We start from the raw sequence: 18,389 nt of genomic DNA, 5'->3' as shown, positions 1-18,389 counted from the left end.
CATCTGAAATGACAAACAATGTTACATGGGGTTAATGTGCTTGATATCATAAAGTGGAAAATATCACAAGATCAGTATTCTTCTGGAAAAGCTGGTACCTGACCTCTCCGGCTACTGAAAGTACACGTCTTAGCATGTGTGTCAAGTTCAGGATGTCAAGTCTGTCAAGATAAAGATGGTAGTTCTGTACCTGGATCCCAGCAAAGTCAGCTATTAATAAAGGAAGGAAGGGTCAGGGAAGAAAGAGACTCTCCTGGCTGACAGCAAAAGACATTAACGGGCAGAGATGTTAAGCAGATTTTAAAGCAAAGATTTGAAAATAAGGCTATAGACGAAAGACAAGAAAATTTGCAACATGGGTTGAATGTGACAGAGCTTTAGTCATCCAGAGCTTTGAAGTAGATGTGTACACTCACCTTTATAGAGAATTCCCAAAGAAAACCACAACAGTAAACTCCAAAAAGGCAGAATTAATTTGATTATAAACTAGCACACTTCTTAAATGGAAAACTCAAAGTTACTAGATCATACAGACTAGAAATGAGAGGTTTATAACATTTACTCCCTTGTTGTCCGTGTCCATGCAGTTGGAGAACTATGCTTCCCATTTGAGTCTCAGCCAACTGTCTGGCTTCTTGAATTGCAGCAGACTCTGCTTGGCCCCCTGAGTCCTTAGCAATGCCTTCTCTCCATCGCCTCTAAGACCTGCCTGGCTTGCTGCTCCCCTCTGCAGCCTCAGCTTTGAGGAGCAGGCCAGCAGCTCCTCGCCTTTCTGGCTTGTGTCCTCTGCTGTGCCATGCACACAGACATGCTCTCCTGAACATCCTCAGCTCACTCCTGTTCACTCTGCATAAGACAAGTAAAGAGAGAAACACATGAAGCAAATATCATCTCACAGAGGATGATAGCAGCAAAGTTCAGGAACTGCCTTCCATCCCTAGGAAGGTGGGATCAAAAATCCAGAATCATCCCATGATGAAGAGAGTCCCTGCAGTCTGATAATTTACTTTTAAAAATAATATTATTATTCTTCTGCTGTGAATGGATGATGTGAACTTTCTTCTATGTATAGAAATCCTTTCCTCCAAATGCCACAAGCATTCTGAAAGGCACGGCTTTATGTCATGCATTTGATCTCGTAAATACTCTGCTCTAGAAAGTTTATCTTTAATTATTCAATAGAGTTGAACAGGGTCTGCATTATATAAAGGGACATTCATTTCACATACTAAAGCATCTGTGACTTGTAGTTAAGGTTAGAAACAGCAGTCGCGATATTCTTGGATACATAACCAGGCAGATATAGATACTTAAATTTTGTCTCAAAAATAAAAAATTGGATCATACTGACAGATAACTGAAGCAAAAAGAAATTGGTATGGATACAAAGAACAGGCCAGATATAGAGCCCCGTGGGACTCAAATGATAGGAAAAAGAACAACTTGAATGAACAAAACACCTAACTTGCAGCTTAGCAATGAACTGTAAGTGGAGCAGATCAATTCCAGTTGGTCCTCGCATCTGCACTAAACATTTTTAAAAGAACTCTGTAGTTTATGGCATCAAACTCAGCAGAAATATAAAGGCACAGTAATACATAACATATATCCCTGAATCAGACTACCAAAAAAAGATCAAAGCATAACTTCAAAAGGCAGATTCAGAGTTCTGTCTCTTCTGAAGCCGGCTTGGACAATTTATTGTGAAGATCATGCTCAGAGGTGTGACTGAAGCGGCAGCAGCCTTCTGTGCAGCAGCCTTTACTCCTTGCTACTGGAGCTGCCATTTTAGGGGATTGACTGGGTATGTGTGGTGAAAACTCGATGGCATCGTTTCTCTCTTGTTATTGTGTGAATGTCATTGATACGTGTAGTTTCTGGGCATTTAATGTCTTTTAAGCATGGATTATTTTTCCTTTGCTGTTTCCTTTGTTTGTACATAGGACGCATAGTAATTTAACGGTAATAAAAAGAGACAATCCCAGAGCATTCCGTACCAAAAGGGGTTAGCTCAGGAAGGATGCCAGAGAGGGGAAAATCAGTAATCAGAGGAAACCAGTGAGCTAAGATTTTTCACATTTCTAACTTTATTACTGTATAAAAATTATGTAGGAGGTCATAATTGGAATAATTTGTAATTCACCTCAGTCATATGCAGAAAGAAGGCTACCCTTCACTGTATTTGAAATCTTATTCTAGAAATAGCAATAGCACCTTTAAATACAAGCCTCAGAAAAAAAGCTTTCTTTGTTTGAAGTGGTTTTAAACAGAACTTCCACATGCTTTTTTCCATAAATAAATAACAATTCATTTAGTTATTAGTCATTAGACAAGTATTTTAGTCAAGATAAAAATTAAGAAAAAAATGTTAGTATTCTCATTACAATGTTAGCATTTTCATTAAAATGAGGAACAGAAGATTAGTGACCTACATAGGAAGAAAACACATCATCAGAAATATCTTGTTCAGACAGCATTGCTGATGAATAATGTAAATCACAGCCAACTATGCTGAAATGTATGGGATGTTTGATGCCCAGGCCGATTTGCTTTGCCAAAAAGATAAGGCTCTGGCAAGTATTTGGAAACAGTATGATATAACATTTTAAACCGAAATGGAACGCTATTTCTCATCAAGTTAAGTTCTGCATGTGGTTTTGCAGAAAGCACGATGTCACGAAAAACGGATGTTTGCTGAAGCCTAAAGGAAAGAATTCCTACATATTTGCAGCTTAAAGTATATTCTTTTTTTATACTAAATTAGTGATAATAAACTTGTGATAAATATTTTTCCTATAGACCTTATGCATGATGACTGTACTCTTCAAGGAGCTTTTACCATGTAGTGGCCAGGAATCCTTAATGACCTGAAAGTGATTGAGAAATACTTTAAGAAAAAACCCGTAATCAGACAGCCTGTCATTTAACTTCAGTAATGGGATGGTATGGCTGTAAATAGCTTTCAAAGTCATGGTACTTTTTGGAAAGGTATTTTCATATTTGGAAGGACTCAAGGCTCTGGGATAAGAAGGTTTGAGCCACTTTCACTTTCTAACAACTTTGACCTTCCTCATACTTTTTTCATCTTGCTGGGCAGTCGTATTCTTGGAAAATAAAAAAATGTCTGAATATCCAATATTAAATCTTGGATGTCACGACACTGATACAATGAGGAGAGTGTTCAACAGCAAAGATCTAGTTAAAATTTCTGTACCAGTGCCCTTTTTAAGGCAATTTGTGAGAGGATGCTTCTTTCAGCGCAGTCCTCTAGAGAAGTGTGGTACTCACATGTAGGTGATGTAGGGCAGTTTTTAAAATGACAATCTATCTCACTAGGTAGAGACTAAGAAGAAAAACTGGCGCAAAATCTTAATAATTGCTGTGGAACCCTGAAATATTCCCCTTCTAGTGTCCAGTAAAAAAAGTTTATGTAAAAGGTTGTCTCTTAGTAATTTTCTACTGCTTTATCCTGTTTTAACCTGATTACCTTCTGCTAGTACTTTATAGAGACAGAGCATCGATCACAGTGCCGCATATGATTACCGATGTCTCTTCTTCTCCCTTTCTTAATTGTCTTGCATGCATTTTCCCTCCTTTAGTCCTCTATATAAATGAGAAGCTATTCCTGGGATCCTGCAAAGGAATGTGTGATTCTTCTGCTACGTGACTCGAGGCTTAGTATGAAGAGGGGAAAATGGATAGTATTGGCTCCAGACAGGTAGCTGGGTCAGTCTGGCTGGTTCAGTGAAGGGTGTAAGAACAGCGTGTCTCCTGAGAATGGAAGGCAACTGAAAAAGTAGACACCCTAGGAAAAAAAACCCTATGTTTATTGGGAAGTGTATATAAGCTACAAGTGCAAACACTGGAAAGTCCAAAGTTTGGACTTTATGCAACTAGCACTGTCTTATCATCAATCCCTCATTTTTGCTTCCTCTTTCTTGTTGACTTTGGCTTCTTTTCTTACCACCTGTCACTTACATGACCTGGTTACACCCTCCCCAGTTACATACCTTTTCTTGATGGATGTAATTGCATTAATATATTGCCATTCAAAAAAAAATCTCAGCACAAGGAAAATCATTCAATGCAAAATACTATTTGAAACCCCATAGGTTTAAGAAAAAACTTCTGTACATAAAAACACACATTCAGGCAGCTGTTAGCCTACCCCTCTCTTGGAAAGAGGAGAGCTGGAGGTGCCAGCCATTCAAGACGTCAGTTTTCAGGCTTACTCTCATTTATAAAACGGGGAGGCAAGCATCAGTAGGATCTAAGGTATTCCAGGCCAAGAGGCTGCAGGATTTACTAAAAATTGTGCTATCTGCATATTTCTGCACTGCTCATACCCTGCACCTCCAGACACGCTTAGAATTTGCCAACTTTGAAAGGAGAAATTAGTAATATACCAATGGGCTGACAAGCTCTGGCAGCTGTTTGCACAGGGCCTGCCAGCAGGTCAGTGGGATGGCGCCAGAGAAGCTGAATTCCAGATGAGAGGGTGGGAAAGGAGAAAGGATTTTTTTTCAGAGTTCTGATTCTTCTGCGCTAACTTCAAAGGAAAGCAAATTTTAACTGGCATATGGGCGAATGCGCTGGATTAATAGTAGTAAGGCAAACCTAAATGTCATCTGTCTAGAAAAGAATAACCCTCAAAATTACTGATGACAGTGGATACACTTTCTCCAGCCAGCAGCGTATTGCACTTTTCTCGCTCAGATTATGACAACTGTTCCTCTGATATGGCCCGTGAGTGAGTGAACATCATTTTAATGGACTACCCGCGGTGGAGAGCCAGCACAGATTTGCGCTTCCAAGCCCAGCAGGTAGTGAACTCTAAAGGAACATTTCACACTGGCCATTAAGCATCCAGCATGACCACAAAGCTGAGGTGACACAAGGAGAGAGCAATTCCCTGGGAATATGGATCATGTTTTGCAGCCAGCTGCAGATAAAATAACTAGCTTCTGCTGTAACCTGCTATTATCTGTGGGGTGCTAAAAAATCCTCTCCCTAGGATTTTAAGTTTCTCTCTGCACGACTGCAGTTAATGACTGGACTCTGTGGGGTGTTCCTTGTTTAGTGACTGAATATCCCTACTGCTAACAAGTTGTGGTTGTTTTTTGTGTTGTTGTGTTGGGTTTTTTTCTTTAAATTTAATGCATAGAATTATAGAACTGTATATAAAATTATTTTGTTGTTGTTGTTGTTGAACTTTCTTCCAGGTATATGCTACTTTCTGAAAGTAATTATTGTAGTCCTATGAATCTGTGGCAGAAATTATCCATAATCCATGAACCAGGCCAGAAATAAACAAAAATAATTTTTCAATATTATCCTTAAACTAATGTTTTCCCCTTAGGAAACCTATACAGATGTTTCTGCTGTTTACTTTTGGACAACTAAACAGAGGGAAGTATGCATCCTAAAAGTTTAGTCAATGTAGAGGTTTAAAGTATTTGATCAAAGTTGGATGTGTAAGATGTCTGCTTGAAGTAAAACACATATAGTAATATCTTCAAACCGAATGAAAATAAAAATTCAAATCACTATATTTAATGACCATTTGAGGTCTTAGTCTTGGGAGTCTACTAGACATAAGTGGTGAAAATATCAGGTAAAATCGGACTGAATTTTTAAAATAAAAAGTAACTTATAATTTAAATAACTGATGATGAATCTTCATATTAAAGAGCTATCAGCCATAAAATAGAGTATATAATGAAAAATGACACATTCTATTGTCTTGTGTGGTAGAGCAGCTTCTTGCCTTGAAAATTAGCTTCACATGAATTTTAAGTCAAACTTCAACTTTAATACTGTATAACACATCTTGGATTGCAAAAGAAAAAGCCTCAGCTAAACAGGTTTGAGCAGCTCATCTCAAAACTTGTTGGATGGTGCTATGAAATGTATTTTCTTTGTCAGACAAAGACATGTCTATGTTGTCAATCGTTAATACATATTGACTTCATTTCTTTCTCCAAAAGATTTGTTGGTAGAAGGACTAGTTACTTTAAATTCTCTCCCTGCTTATAGTTACGGATGATGCTTGTGATCGCTAAGAGGAATGATGTGAGGTTCTGAAGTGGTGAATTATCTCAAAACCATACTTTCTAACTCCTTCTATCACAACGTCACAGTAAAAAAAAAAAAACCTACTTCAGAAAGCAGAGAAAACATACATAACATAACCACAAAACCAAATTCTATCACTATGGACACAATTTATTCCAAAAAAAGAATCAGTAATTATTTCTTACATTAGACATCTAGATATTTGAAAAATCAGCTTTTACAAAAATGCATCTGCAAATATGTCTCCATGTGAGGGTTCGGTGCCCTTAGTGCTTAAGTCAATTTTGATTTATGTTATTTTATTTAGTGACAGCTTTCTGAAGGAGAGCTGCAACACAAAAGCAATACAGTATGAAGAGGAGGTGCAGACAGGCTAGGGCTGGCACTCGGGCTGGGCTAGCTCTTCAGCTTTATGTTCTGCTCAGACAGTTTTAAGAAAAAAGTCTTGCAGCTAGGGTGATGCTGTGTGATTGAAGTAAAAGTTCAGTTTTGAGCTAAGCTACCCCTTTCCTGGACTCAAGAGGAGAGGCAACTCAAATCAACAGGAGCATTTCCACAGATTTCAGTGGGTATTTCATTAGTCCTTCAATCTCTAAGCCTCATCTCCCCATCCCCTCATCCAGGATGAGCAATCTTCTCTCTTTGTTTACCTAGGGCACACATTGCTTGGGAAGGGGCTGTTTCTTATTAGGTGCTCATGCACTGATCAATACAATGAGGATCCAATCTCTGTTTAGGACTTTTAATATATGCCTATATATAAACAAATGAAGGCAGTTGCTTTCCATGTGATCAAAGAATCCTAACGTGCTGTGAATCTGTCAGCTTTGCACAGGTCTGCAAAAAGCCCATCTAAATCAACAGAAAAATAACCTTCTCCATGAACCTGCTTTTAGATTTCTAGGACAGCTTGGACGTGTGGCTTCTTGAAGCTGCTGAAAATCATACAAAAAATAACAAGATACAAGACTCAGACTAAAATGTCTTATTTTAAAATCATTATGACCATAGAAGGAACTAAAAAATTCTCAAGAGCAGATATCCCCCACAGTATTTCTGACACAGAAATCTTGAGACAAAGTTGAAAGACTGAAAAGGCTTCCTGTCCCCACAAGTTCATGCAGAGAAGATGCATTCGGTTATCTCCTGTTTATTCTCAACTCAGCGGACACATCTTTGGGTTTTGTTGTTGTTGTGTTACATTCCTGCAAGTCCATCGATTTGTAAAGGTTTAGGTGAAATTAGGTTCATGAGCTAAGCTGTTTCCACTGCCTAAATTTCTAAACACTTCAAAAGGAGTTGAAAGTGAATTATGAAATATATGCTGAGATTGCCCTAAAGAGCAGCAGCCTCATCACCCCACAGAGGTTTCTGTTTATGTGCCCTGCAGGTCTGTGAATGCTCCTTTTGCACGCATGCTGGCCGGAGTGTGCATGTCTGCTCCGCCAGCCGCTAGCCCGCCTTGGCAAGCGCGGGGCCAAATGGGCCCCAAGCAAGACAGGGCACGGAGACCTCTGCAAGCAGCTTCCGCAGCATTGTTACCTACTTGTTTATTTCTAGAATGCAAACCTGTGCATGCGCTTACTTTTTTTTTTTTTAACATAATTTGTCCATATTTCTTTTTCAGTTGACATATTTTCATTTCCATTTGTTCATTTCTGGAACTGTTGTATTTTCAGTTGATTTCATAGGCGGACTTGACACATACTCCTACCGACAGCCCCCCCAGGAACATGTTGAGTTAAAGCCTGTAAAGCCTGTAGGTAAGGTTCTGGTCCTACGGACCACATTAATCCTTCTAACTGGACTGAAAGCTAACCTTCTCCTGAAATAATTTTGGCATCAGTGACTAATAATTTAATTATATTTTAATTAGAATTTAATTAAAAATTAATCCACCTAAAACATGTGAGTAAGGACACTTTGTCATTGATGACATATCTGCTAAAGCAAGGATTAGTAGATATCACCACGTCATGCCTCGGCTTAACGCAAGGAGAGGCTCTCAGTGAAGGATGGAATTGCTTCCCTGCTGAATTTTTAGCAAGAAAAGAGCTGGTTTATGGCTGCTGCTGCTGCATAAAACTTAATGAGATTAACCCATTTATGGAAAAGCAGAAGCTTTTACATTTGTCTAGCTACTGGAAGAAAAATGTTTGCTGAAAAACTGCTAGTCAGCTTAAAATCTATCTATCTGTAGAGTTTCACCAGAAGTTCAGTATCTCTTTGTCATCATTTATTTGCTCCCACCATGAAAATTGCATGTTTCCCTAGACTCTTCCTACTCTGCTACCTAATGAATAATTTTGGATGCATATCTATTCAATTTATTTGGAATAAATTAAGATACGGGGAGACATTACTAGTACATATATTTTGACAGAAGCTCGGATAACTTCAAGATGATATTTCATAGTATTAGTGGTAAAATAGAAGATGTTAATCTGGGAATCCTTCTTAGATGTTTGCAAGTTGTTGCCCTGATGCTTTCTGGTTTTAAATTTACCTTTGGGCCTTCCATGCATCTTAAATATAACATGAAACACATTTGCAGCTAATTGACTGAAACTGATTCAATGACTCACCATATTTTACTTACTGGTTAACAGAATTAAAATGGGTTTGAAGTTTTTTTCCTGGTGTATGCATGTGTACATGTGCTGGGAGTTTAAATTTAAAGTGGAGAATTGCTAAACAAATGTTTGAGTCGGCACCTGACACCTGAACTTTCCTTGTGTCTTTATTACTTTTTGCATTTTTTTTAACTATGTTTTATTCATGCTGCAGCTTTCAGTTTGTAGAAATAAACACAGACAAAATTTTACTCACATTTAGTGAGCAAATATTGTAGGATTACGAAGGCCTGAAAAGGAGAAAAGGCCCTGTCTCAGTATGATGGTCTATGTTAGAACAGGAAGAATTATCACATTAAGACAACAAAATGAAACAATGAACGGTTTGGCCTGGCATTAAGTACACCCTCTAAACTGGAATCTGAATTTTCAGTAATATTTCATTAAATGCCAATTTTGCTGCATTTTCTGTGGGAAAAATGACAGCAAAATGAGGTTTTGACGGTTCTGAATAAGCTGCTAGACTGAAAAGAGTGAAGTTGGTATCCAGGAGGAAGCAAGCCACAGCTACAACATTTACACCTCTCTACAAAAGATTTTAATCTCTAGAACTGCATTCAGGTTAATTTTAAAGGACTAGGTGAATGAATGTTTAGTACTTTCTTAGGAAATTTAGTATAACTAAAGGAGAAGGAAAAAAGATTTTTCACAAAAGATATATAAATGTGTTCCTGCAAAATCTGTTCATTTGTTTTGCAGTAGAAAAGACAGAATCTGAGAATTTTTTCTTTGATAGTAGAATTTAGTTAAGTAGCTCAAAGGATTTTGGGGTTGTTGGTGAGCTTGCAATACTGGAGAATAAATGGCATCTTCCCATTTCCCACGTATGGGTATTCTCGTACAGCCGGGAGGACCCTCTCTGGCCTCTTTATGGCTGCTAGAAGTAAAAAACTGGAAGACAAATCATACTGTGTTTTCTTCTTTATTGAAGTTTTGGTTTTATACACTGAAAGATACAGAGAGGATCTCTACCAAAGCAGGGAGGACAAATAATATCAGTGATGAAAGTCTGAATTAAAAGCCAAATTGCTGGAAACAATTTGAATAGTCAGTGAATTGTGCCAGAAATTTGCAGATGCTTATCTGTCTGCAGCACATCAGCCTTCTTAACTTCTTTTGATAAGTTAATTGCTATCTGTATCAGTTATATGTAGTCTGAGAATCCATAGTATCCCTAAGAAATGTTACTTCTGGTATCCAGGCTGTTCACTTAGAATTGAACACGAATAAAGCTTGTTAAATACATTCAAACCCTTAATAAAGGTTACAGATCTTTTGCCATCCTTTCCACTTTATTCATGGGAAAAATTAGTGTGCCGCTATTTATAGATGAAAGCTTGGATATATTTCCCTTTTTCTCACTCCTTTTATTTCCCTTATTTCATTTATAAATTAACTAAACATTGCCCATTGAAAATATAAGCTTCTGTGGCCTAATCAAAACTACGTAGAAGACGGTCTAGTTTTTTTGAGTACTCATATTCAGTATAATGTCTGCTTAGTGCTGCTGTAATTATTAATGTTTAGCAAGTCTCAGATTAGCTTTCTTTTTCACCCCTGAGAAGAGGTTAAATTTGAACTTATTCTCTCGGGGAATATTTTTTTAATGCAAATCTGAGTGATCATAGCTTGTCTGTTTGCTCTTCGTTCTGCCTATAACTTCATTAGGCTACCAGACAAGGAGAAGCAGGATCTTTGCCCTGAACACAGTTTCAGTTAAGATGTGTGTAAGGCAGGAGACAACAGAGGGAGTGGAAAAAAAAAATCATCATGTTCTCATTGGGACTAAAGCACATGGACTATAAAGAAGACTGCTGTGTTTTCTTTTGTTTCAAGCACAATATCAACAGCCGGGTCACTTGGTAGTAATTAGAATTGTTTCATGTACTGTTACATAGAAAAGAGAGAAGCATGGGGATTAGAAGGAAAAAAAAAAAAAAAAGAAAGAAGGTTGTGTTTTGGCTTGCATTAGGGTTTGTAATCATCATCATCATCATTATTATTATTATTATTATTAATGGTTTGCAGAAGTTAAAGTGTACATATGCCTTGTTTCTGTTTGGATGAGTACATCTGATCCAGTGCTACTATAGCTTTGGGCAAGCCTGTCTGGACAAACACCAAATCCCTAACTGCAATTAGGGATGTCCCTAGCATTTCCAGGGACATTGCTAACTTCTGCTCGTGGGACTGATTCAGTATCCGAGAAACTCTGCCAGTGGAGACGTCACCGCTCTGTGATGGTTCTATGCGGTCCTGTCGTGCTTGTGTCTTCTCCTGAGACTCTACCCACTGTAAAATTGCTACGAAAGGCCATCATAGATTTTCCAAGATTTCACAAGCGAACATGGTTTACAGGGAGTTATGTGAGAATAGACAGATTCAGCAGGCGTGTGGTTGTGGTGAGGACTGTAAATAGTCTGAGTCCAGCTCAAACACACATGTTTGTAACCAGGTCATGTCAGAATTTTATAACCTGGTGAAAATACATCTTACACTGTTAAAATATACTATGCTAAAAGGAATCTATTCTTATGTGAGCTTCAGACATGTGCCACCACCTGCAGGATTTTTCCCAAAACGTTTTTTGACTTTGTGGTATGCATGATACAAAGCTACCGTTTTGTACCCAGCTATTCCTTCTTCACCTTATACATGGGTCTTACAGTTGAGGAAATTAGTGACCAGAGGTGTTTTAACGACTTGTTAATTAGTTACTAGTCTGTCAGCTGGTGTGAATTTACGTCTCACAAATTAGAAGATAAACAAACAGAATAGGTTTTAATTTGTAAGTAATTCATATACTCTGCTTTTTAGGTCGAAGTAAGTAATGAACACGGACTCAAGACTTCTGCTGTAGCTGAAGAAACAGATTTTAGAAGAAAAGACCAACCTTGTGACTCATCGTTCCGGAAGAAACCCACCATCCGTTTCTCACGGCATGTGGATTGTTCTTCCCACAGGCTCAGTGTTATTATCAGCGTTGTTATTTCGTAGATCCTTGTAGATGATCTTGAATTTTTGAATAATTTACTTATATGGACACTTGTAAATTGTAAATTTTTTCTTTTTTAATTTCAATATTTTTACAACACTTAGTGTTAAGGCATGAAAACAAAACCTGTGAAAACTAGGAGAAGGCTGCATCTTTCTCAAAAAAGTCAGTATTTTTTGACTGATAGAATCATACTGTGCCTGGTCAAGATTGTGTCAGTAAACAGTAATTCTGACTCCAAAATATGCAGCAGGAGTCAAACCCTGACAGTGTACAAGAGATCATTTCAGTGCTGTACTTAGAATTCACGATGTCCACTCCTTGCATTGTTTGAACTGCTGTGTGCAGTAGGAATTGATCTGTGACTCTTCTTACCCAGATGTTCCAGCACTAATGTACTCATCTAATTATTGCAATTCATATGTGGCTCCTTCTCCCTCCCTAACCTCTTTTGCCCTCAGCCCATTGCCAGTAGCTGTCTCTGATTTGGAGAGTAGGACAACCGCTCTGTGGATGTTGGTCTCTAGGAACCCTTACATCCAGGGCTCTTTAGATGTCTGTGATTTGCACATTTTTGAACTCTTTTCCTCCCTTCTCCCAGGAAGAAGCCAAGCATGAATGTACAGTACAAGGCACCAATTGCAGCCTTAGGAGCCGCTGGGGACTAATTTTGCTCTTAATTCAAAAGTAAACAAGCAAACCTGAAAATGTGTGTAAAAATTTGTAAAGTTATTTGTAAATACTTCTAGACAAAGAACATGTATGTAACTCTGTGGTATTTTGTTTTCTATTCTGTCTCCACTAGCATAAAGTGATACACAAAGCTATTTTCTCTGGGGAACTGGCAATCTTTTTAACAGAACACTTTCTTTCTTTCTTCTTAATTACTATACAAAGTGCTATGCACAGTTGTATGCCCCAGAGTGTTACATCTCTCCACAGAGCCTATGTGCCTCAACATTCAGTGGAAACTTCATCAGGGTTTTGGGGCTGTTTCTGATTTTGTGCTTTCTCATTTTATGGTTTCTTTGGTGGGACTGTCAGGAAGGATATTCCTTCTGATATGTGTATCTCTACCTCTCCACCAAAAGCTGAACAGAGGTCCACTAAGTTCTTTCATAAATATCCTAAACAGTCTTCAGCTGGTAATTTCTGGTCCAACAACATTTAGATCCTCAATTTGCAGCCTTCTCTTGAACCATGTATTTTCAAGTCTGAGCAAATGAGAGCTAAAAGAAGGTTTGTCTTGATTCTTTCCCTTCTGAAGTCTATTTGCATTATTTATTAACACAAACCTAAATACAAGGGAGGTAGAGTCTATCATTTTTAGGTGACAAGGTTCTTGTGGTGCATCCACCTGTTTCCCAGCTAGTTAAATCAAAGACCTCACTGTCTTTGGAGAAAACACAACCTGAACATAGGTTAACCTTCGCTGAAACCAGGTATGAAGTAAGTGTTAAGACAAAGTTGACAGAAATGACAACTGAATAAAAGCCTTTCTTAGTATTCCTAGGACCGGATATACCTCAAATGGTATGTCTGTGTGTGTGATGGCAGACTGTGCCAAAAAGAGGAATGCTTTGTATGAAGATTATGCCATCTGTCCTCGTGTATTTGTGTGTTCCCTCATACACTCTTTTCCCCTATATTCTACAATACTGCAAAGCACCAGGTTTGTCACACCCTGAAGACCTCATCTGAGCATTAAAAAACGGTAGTTTATCACAAAACTAGTATGACTAATATAATTTTTGAGGCATCATGAAGAAGATACAGTGTGAATTGCTTTGTAGCTGTAATATTTTAATAAGGCAAAAACATTTTTTTCTACTTCTGTAATATTTTACTTCTGCTTAACACAATGGATTATTTTATTTCTTTACATGATGCCTTAAACAGTGATGATGTCTACCTAGCCAGTGCCTGCAGCCTTCTGTGTTCATGATGGCTCCAGAACTTGGGAGGTGGGGCACCATCCACTGAGCACCATTCAGTGTCTGACGGTTGCCAGAAGCTGATTCACTTCAACTTTCTCGAGTACAGGGATAGCCCAGGACATGGACATCCAGCACAACGATTCCTGTGACCAACACTGTTCCCATTTTGGCTTTACATTTCAGCATTAATTTCCTGACGTTAATTATTACGTGCTGGCAAATTAAAGGCCTCCAACTGAGCCCAGTGCTGCCCTCGGGAAGGGAAAGGAAGGGGAAGGGGAAGGGGAAGGGGAAGGGGCGCTACATCCCTGCCGGTTGCACAGATTCACACTCTGTTCTGGCAGAGCTTTGGAAGCGTCTATTTAATTTTCTACCAAGACAGAGATGTCTGCTAGACCATGTTTTACAAATTTGTCTGAATGTGTCGAAACCCTACCTTTCTGTGGGTCCTTCAGGTTTTCAGCTTGCTATTAAAGAATTGCATACACACCACAAAAATTCTGCAAGGACAGAACCTGACTTCTCTTCCATCTGAAATATCGATCACTTTTTAGCTGCGGAACACAAACTAGTATAGCCCAAATATGCTTAAAATCTCAGAATCGTTACCAATACAGCGAGTCTGCCATCTGTCTCACTTAATGAGCAGAACGATCCTGATTGAGAGGAATTTGTCTTCATTAGAACAAGCCAAAATGCACACTGCAATGCTGAGGGAAACTGTCGTTCTTTTCTAAATTGAGACACAAAAAATAGCACCAATCAATCTGTACGTGTTGGGGAAAAAAACCTTGAGAATAATAAATGGATTTGAATGTTAATTGCTGTGTCCTCCAATACACTAGAACACATTGGCTAACATTTTTGTAGGAAGCCTTGAGCAATAATTCCTTTATTTTTGCAACACATACTTTCAGTAAGGTCTTAGGAGAGCTCCAGATCAGCCAGCCACATAGGAAATAAGTGTGGGCTTTCTAAATAAACTTGGATAGTTTTCCTAAGCTTAACTGTAACATGCAATTTCAGGAAATTACCAGGTTTGTACTGCAAAACAGAATTTGCTGACAGTCTTAAAAACTCAGAGTAGATTATCAGTTGGTATAAACTGTTCTGGTAGCATTAATAAGTCATACTGTTACAACTTAGAACAGCTGAAGATCTGCCTTTCAAACTTTTAGACTTTTTTCCTTTCCCCAAGTTTCTGCTTAATTCAAGTTATACAGAAAATCAGATTTGCAATGGTACTTTAACTGATACCAAAACTGGAGATGTGACTGCAGAAATATGGCACTGCACGTTCACTAAGGACTGAGCCAGGTACCACCAGTTTTGTAAAAAACACAGCTGATATCTTCAGGACCTGAAAACAGGAACTGTATCAAGAAATGAACAGATTTTTGCCTGGTACAGTGACACAGAATGATTATATATTACAATTTCTGGTGTTGCTGGAGGCATTATTGGTTAAGCTGATGTGCCCAGCTCCTTCCTATCCATAGAGATTTTTTTAAACAAAAATTTGAAACAAATAAATTTTTTGAAATTCAATTATGATCTGAAGGAACTTTCTAATATGAAACAGTTCATAGCCTGGATTGGATGAAGGGGTTTTTTTTTTAGTGCGAGGCTGTGATATTAACTACTATATGTAATTTTCAATGGAGCTCAACCAGTTAAAACCATGGGAATTATGCCTGGTTTTATTTAACAGCTGCTTGCTTTCAGTAGTGCAGAAGATGGTATTTACCATATATTGATAAGGATATTAGAGTTTGAAGCTAGGGGTAAAGTTGCTGGTTAGCATGCGACAAGGCTAACTTTTCTTGTTTAAAACCTGAAAACACATAATTGGGTCACTCAAAAGTCTGTAGTCCTGCCTAAAAAATTGGCAGATTTTAGCCCAAACAACTGGTGGCTCGTCTCTTTCAAACGCCTTTGAGTGTAGGCTTTCTTTGTTTGCAGCTGCTGTGCAGGGAACTGCTCCATGTTTGGATCTTGAGTTTCACCTCTCCATCCAGTTGTCCGCAGCTCAGGGGTTGCAACACCATTGTCACCTCTGAGTGCCACATCGGCAGCTGCAGTCTTTCTTCAATGTCAACTGCAATGCGCTTCTCTGCACCCGGCTGCCTGCCTGTCTTTCACGTGGGGATTATCTGGCTGGAAAAGCCAAGCCAGCAATCTATCAAGTTCCTTTAACAGACTTTGACAGTGGCAAACAAAAATTGACGTCCCAAACTAATTGGTTTGCCTCCTTCCAGTATCAGCCTCATCTACTTTAATTATAACAAATTACAACCTGGGAGCTCTTTTTATACACTGAAGAAGTTTCTTTTCAAGATGGTAAAATGTTCCTTCCATATACAGCTCCCACGTCAGCAGGACTTTTTTTGCAAACAAATGCAGCTTTTACCCACTATGCTGAGCGTTTTGACAGAAACCTGTTCTTTAGTGCCCAACATAGTGATGGGGCCGTATCATTACCTGCCAAAATAGCACTTTTACAGCAGAGTGGTCGGGTTGGACCCTGAGGTCACATCAGAGGTTTGATGGGTTAGGGCTGCAGAACGTGGAGGGTGCCCTCGTCAATGGAGCCTTAAAGAAGTGGTCTCTCTCCCTCTCCTCTCTGTCCAGAGAGCTGGCTATCCCTGCAACCATAACTGGGGATCAGCCTGAAGGATTCATTAATTTGCAAAAGGTTCATGAGCAAACTAATATATGCGTTATGGACAGTCAGGGAATTCAGATCTGTGGGCACGTAAAGAAGATATTTCATATCAAGATTACTGCAGCAGAGTTTGCCCCTTAGAGCTATGCCTGCATTGCATGCTGGTGGTGTGCTCACAGCATGTCAGAGCAGCCCTGATAACCCAGGAGTACCAGCAGCGCTCTGCTTCACTGTAAGGAGGCACTAGGCTGTTCAGGACCCTAAATAATTATTTAGCAGCTAAGGACACAGATCTAGGCTGTAGTGCTTGCTGGTAAGCATACGTAATGCTTGCATAAAAGATGTGCTGTTTTCCCCAGGTTGATAGGCACCTGCTGATAAATGATGGTTTCTTGCCATAATTTCCATTTCCTTCATACAAGCCAAAGTTTGAATGTTTCTCTTTGATTTTAAACAAATTAAACATCGGGATTTAATTCCTGCCTCTGCATGTGTACCTGCTGGTCAGTCACACAACACAGTCCCGGACGTGACAGCTTTGTGGAATAGCTGCCCTTGCACGGTCTATTGCCTCTCAAAACCAGCCACAGACTCTGAAGATAGTGTCACTAAACAGCAGCCATGCATAAATAATACCGGGAAGGCAAAAAGGATTCTCCTCATTTTGCCTATCCCTGTAGGACTCAATATCACTTCTTTAAGCTTTATATCCCAGTTTCTTATTTATTTCATACCAGCCATATTCAACCATGCTTTCAAAACCCTCCTGTAAGTCAGTGCCAAGCAGACTCGCTGGAGCTGAATTATAAATTGGCTGAATGCAATTCCAAGAGTAATCTAATTCTCTTTTTCCACAACATTGTGTACCTGCCCAATTAGTAGAGCATCATATACAAGGAAGGGTTACAGCATTTCCTAGCACATGACATTTTTGGAATGAGAACTGAGCATGCATGAGCAAACAAGTCAGTTCCCCACATTGGCCCATGCTATTCAATGAAACGTCACTAGGGTGTACTTATCCCGCTTTATCTGTGTAGCCAGAATCAGGGTAGCAAGCGGGTAGAGAGTCCCAAGTGCTGGGGCAAATGAAAGCCAAGAACTTGTTTAAACAACCTTGGTCTGACATTAATAATCCACACTGCAATGTGTTGTTTTTCTTAGCAAGTAAAGCTGTCCAACTCATCAGTTGCAGCCAGATCCTCAGGTGTGTAATAACCAGTAACTTTCTATATCACTTTTACACATACATATTCACACTCATGTTTTGGTCTCTAAAGGCCTTATAATTCAAATAAGTCTGTTTGCCCTGAAGTTTAGACGAGGGGCTGTATGCAGACTGCAGTAGGGAGTGTCCCTTGCAGTGTTTGGAGACCAGAATAACATCTATCGAGACCATTGCCGGCCCATGAGAGCACCCCCAGGAACCACCCTGGTGCCAGTGCTGTCTGACAACTCTGGAGGAAACCCAGAGCAGACCAGTGCTCAGAGAGGAGCAAGAGGAACTGGCTGCCACAGCCAGCTCCTACCCATGGGGTCTGCAACCTGCTGAAAACAACCCTGGGATGCCTCATCAGGGACCTCCCCTGATTTGCTCAGGAGCAGAATTTAAGTGCATTTAAACCCAGGCCCTGGGCTGTGGTCCTTGCCTGAGCAGTGCGGGGCCAGGGACCTCCGTGACCCCAACTCACTGACGTCTCTTCCCAGCTCCACCTCAGACCTGCCTCGTCACAGCCACCTTTGCTCGTGATCTCTGGATGGTGGCTGATCTTCTTGGGCAGTGTCCAGTTCTGGGCTCCCCAGTTCAAGAAAGACAGGGAAATACCGGGGAGAGCCCAGCGGACGGCTACGAGGATGATTAGCGGACTGGAGCATCTCTCTTACGAGGAAAGGCTGAGAGAGCTGGGTCTGGTTAGCCTGGAGAAGACAAGACTGAGAGGGGATCTCATCAACGCTTATAAATATCTAAAGGGTGGATGTCTAGAGGATGGGGCCAGACTCTTTTCTATGGTGCCCAGTGACAGGACAAGGGACAATGGGCACAAACTGGAACACAGGAAGTTCCCTCTCAATATGAGGAAAAG

At 39.6% G+C, this 18,389-nt stretch overlaps 1 protein-coding gene across 3 annotated transcripts in view; it reads left to right on the top strand.

Annotated features, from left to right (window-relative positions):
- NKAIN3 (sodium/potassium transporting ATPase interacting 3) overlaps window positions 1–14,747 on the top strand; it is a 379,080-nt gene extending 364,333 nt beyond the window's left edge. The window contains exons 6-7 of one of the 3 annotated variants that reach the window (XM_054818646.1): window positions 7,755–7,838; window positions 11,526–12,558. In XM_054818646.1, coding sequence (XP_054674621.1) covers window positions 7,755–7,838; window positions 11,526–11,539 — 98 coding nt within the window. In that variant the 3' untranslated portion in view covers window positions 11,540–12,558. Of the gene's footprint in view, window positions 1–5,359; window positions 5,410–7,754; window positions 7,839–11,525 lie in introns of those variants that run through there. The other 2 variants (XM_054818647.1, XM_054818648.1) reach the window with 2 other exon arrangements.
- Window positions 14,748–18,389: the final 3,642 nt, after the last annotated feature.

Source organism: Grus americana, chromosome 2, assembly GCF_028858705.1.
Source record: "Grus americana isolate bGruAme1 chromosome 2, bGruAme1.mat, whole genome shotgun sequence".
In the NCBI taxonomy this organism is placed as follows: Eukaryota; Metazoa; Chordata; class Aves; order Gruiformes; family Gruidae; genus Grus; species Grus americana.
This window is presented reverse-complemented; position numbering and strand designations above follow the sequence as displayed.